Source organism: Belonocnema kinseyi, chromosome 2, assembly GCF_010883055.1.
Source record: "Belonocnema kinseyi isolate 2016_QV_RU_SX_M_011 chromosome 2, B_treatae_v1, whole genome shotgun sequence".
NCBI lineage: Eukaryota > Metazoa > Arthropoda > Insecta > Hymenoptera > Cynipidae > Belonocnema > Belonocnema kinseyi.
Genome location: NC_046658.1, coordinates 88,068,585 through 88,069,579, shown reverse-complemented (window position 1 = coordinate 88,069,579; position 995 = coordinate 88,068,585). Strand labels below are relative to the sequence as shown.

Here is a 995-nt window from a genome sequence, read left to right as displayed (position 1 = left end):
GATGACTTCCCAAATCGTGGTTCGACAGAAAAAGTGTCCGACAAATTGGAAAAACTGATCGTGTCAATGTTTTCTCGCAATCCTTTACTAACTCTGCGCGGATAAAATGCGGAGAAAAAGGCTTTATTACCATCTGCCAAAAAGATGTTCGTCGATAAAAACGAGAGCTGGATACTGCAAGAGGATAATGATCCCAAACACCGCAGCAAGCTGTGTAGGGCTTGGAAGGAGGAGGCTGGAGTCGTAACGTTGGATTGGCCCACACAGTCACCTGACGCTAACCCAATCGAAAACGTGTGGGCCTTCGTCAAGCTGAAGCTTCGTGGAAGAAAGGTACACACATTGAAGCAGCTGTGTCTACAAATTCGTGGGATTTGGAGGTCTCTGCCGAGAGAGTACGCGGAAAAACTCGTCGAAAGCATGCCTTCGAGGTGCCAGGCCATCATCGACTCCGGCGTTGATCGGACAAAATACTAACAGAAAAGCATTTTGCTCGACACCTTGACAAATGTAATTCCATGTAGAAACATGCGTTTAAATAAAATATTTTACCAAAAAAGTTACCCACGCTTTAACTTGACAGACTGTACTTAGGGGTGTTAAGATAAAGGTTCATAGGGAAAGGTATTTTAGAACTAATGGACTAAATATGGATGAAGTAACAAGGATGCACAAGGAAAGAAGGTATGTCATATGGTTAAGAAAAACGGCATGGAGAGAGAGAAATCAAAAGGGGTGGATTGAATAAGAGAGTGAAGCTTTAACAAGAACTATGCTTGGGCTATGCCAAGGAAAATAGCGAAATATAGGCGAGGGAAAGGAGTAAAAGGAAATAAGGAACTTATAGCGAGAACAAGATGCGGAGGATTGCAAGGAGGTGGAAAGGGAGCGATTATCATGAAGGTAGTGTTGCATGAAAGGGGGGACAAAAGGGCAATAGGATAGACAAAGGGAGTGTGGAGTAAGATAAAGAATAAGAGAAGAAAGGAGAAAGA

At 43.1% G+C, this 995-nt stretch overlaps 1 protein-coding gene across 1 annotated transcript; it reads left to right on the top strand.

Annotated features, from left to right (window-relative positions):
• Positions 1-144: 144 nt before the first annotated feature.
• LOC117182889 (transposable element Tcb1 transposase) lies at positions 145-477 on the top strand. The gene has a single exon (XM_033376003.1). It carries the CDS (start codon positions 145-147, stop codon positions 475-477), a length of 333 nt encoding a protein of 110 aa, XP_033231894.1.
• The last annotated feature ends 518 nt before the right edge of the window (positions 478-995 follow it).

Bases quoted from the DNA above. Each gene is read 5' to 3' on its own strand.
- LOC117182889 (XM_033376003.1), top strand. From the start codon at position 145: ATGTTCGTCGATAAAAACGAGAGCTGGATACTGCAAGAGGATAATGAT.